Below are 808 nucleotides of genomic sequence, written 5' to 3'. Positions count from 1 at the left end.
CCCGGGTGACCGCGGCCGCTTCCGGCGAGGGAGGATGTGGCCGGCGTGCGCTGCGCTCCGGGCCCGGGCTCCGGCCTGGGCCTTGGTGGGGTTGAGGGGAGGTCGGGCCTATGGCGGAGGTGGAGGCGTCACCTACACGCAGGGCCAGAGCCCCGAGCCCCGGACCCGCGAGTACTTCTACTACGTGGACCACCAGGGCCAGGTGGGCTGGGGGCCGGCAGGCCCTGCGGAGCGGGCGAGGGCCCCGGGGGCGAGGGGGGGACGCCCGGCCCGCCGGTCCCAGCCCCGCGGCTCCGCGCCCTCGGCGGTGCGGGTGTCCGTTCCCTGCAGGGGCAGAGCCCTAAGTTTACACGCGGCTCCCGCACTGCCCGAGGGACTCACTGTCCCCTGCCCGCGCCCCCACAGCTTTTCCTGGATGATTCCAGAATGAAGAATTTCATCACCTGCTTCAAAGGTACCGCTGCGCTGCCCCCGGCCCGCGTCTGGCCGCTCGGGGCGGCCCCGAGGGGCTCGCGGGACCCCGGGGCGCACAGCCGGGTGCACAGCCGCGCGCTTTGCTCCCCTAGACCCGCAGTTCCTGGTCACTTTCTTCTCCCGCCTGAGGCCCAACCGCAGCGGGCGCTACGAGGCCGCCTTCCCCTTCCTCTCGCCGTGCGGAAGAGAGCGCAACTTCCTGCGCTGTGAGGACCGGCCCGTGGTCTTCACGCACCTGCTGGCCGCGGACCCCGGGCCCCCGCGCCTCTCCTACTGCGGCGGCGGCGCGGCCCTGACCGTGCCCTTCGAGCCGGCGCGCCTGCTGCCCCTGGCG

The 808-nt window shown here is 74.3% G+C and overlaps 1 protein-coding gene across 1 annotated transcript in view; it reads left to right on the top strand.

Annotated features, from left to right (window-relative positions):
- The first annotated feature begins 19 nt into the window (after window positions 1–19).
- Window positions 20–808, top strand: part of Lrrc24 (leucine rich repeat containing 24) — a 5874-nt gene continuing 5085 nt past the window's right edge. Inside the window, 3 exon segments of the mRNA XM_013033860.1 lie at window positions 20–202; window positions 406–454; window positions 567–805. Coding sequence (XP_012889314.1) covers window positions 35–202; window positions 406–454; window positions 567–805 — 456 coding nt within the window. The 5' untranslated portion in view covers window positions 20–34.

The sequence above is a fragment of the Dipodomys ordii genome, unplaced genomic scaffold, assembly GCF_000151885.1.
Source record: "Dipodomys ordii isolate 6190 unplaced genomic scaffold, Dord_2.0 Scaffold179, whole genome shotgun sequence".
NCBI classification, from domain to species: Eukaryota; Metazoa; Chordata; class Mammalia; order Rodentia; family Heteromyidae; genus Dipodomys; species Dipodomys ordii.
The sequence above is the reverse complement of the archived record's forward strand: the minus strand, read 5'-3'. Positions and strand labels throughout refer to the sequence as shown.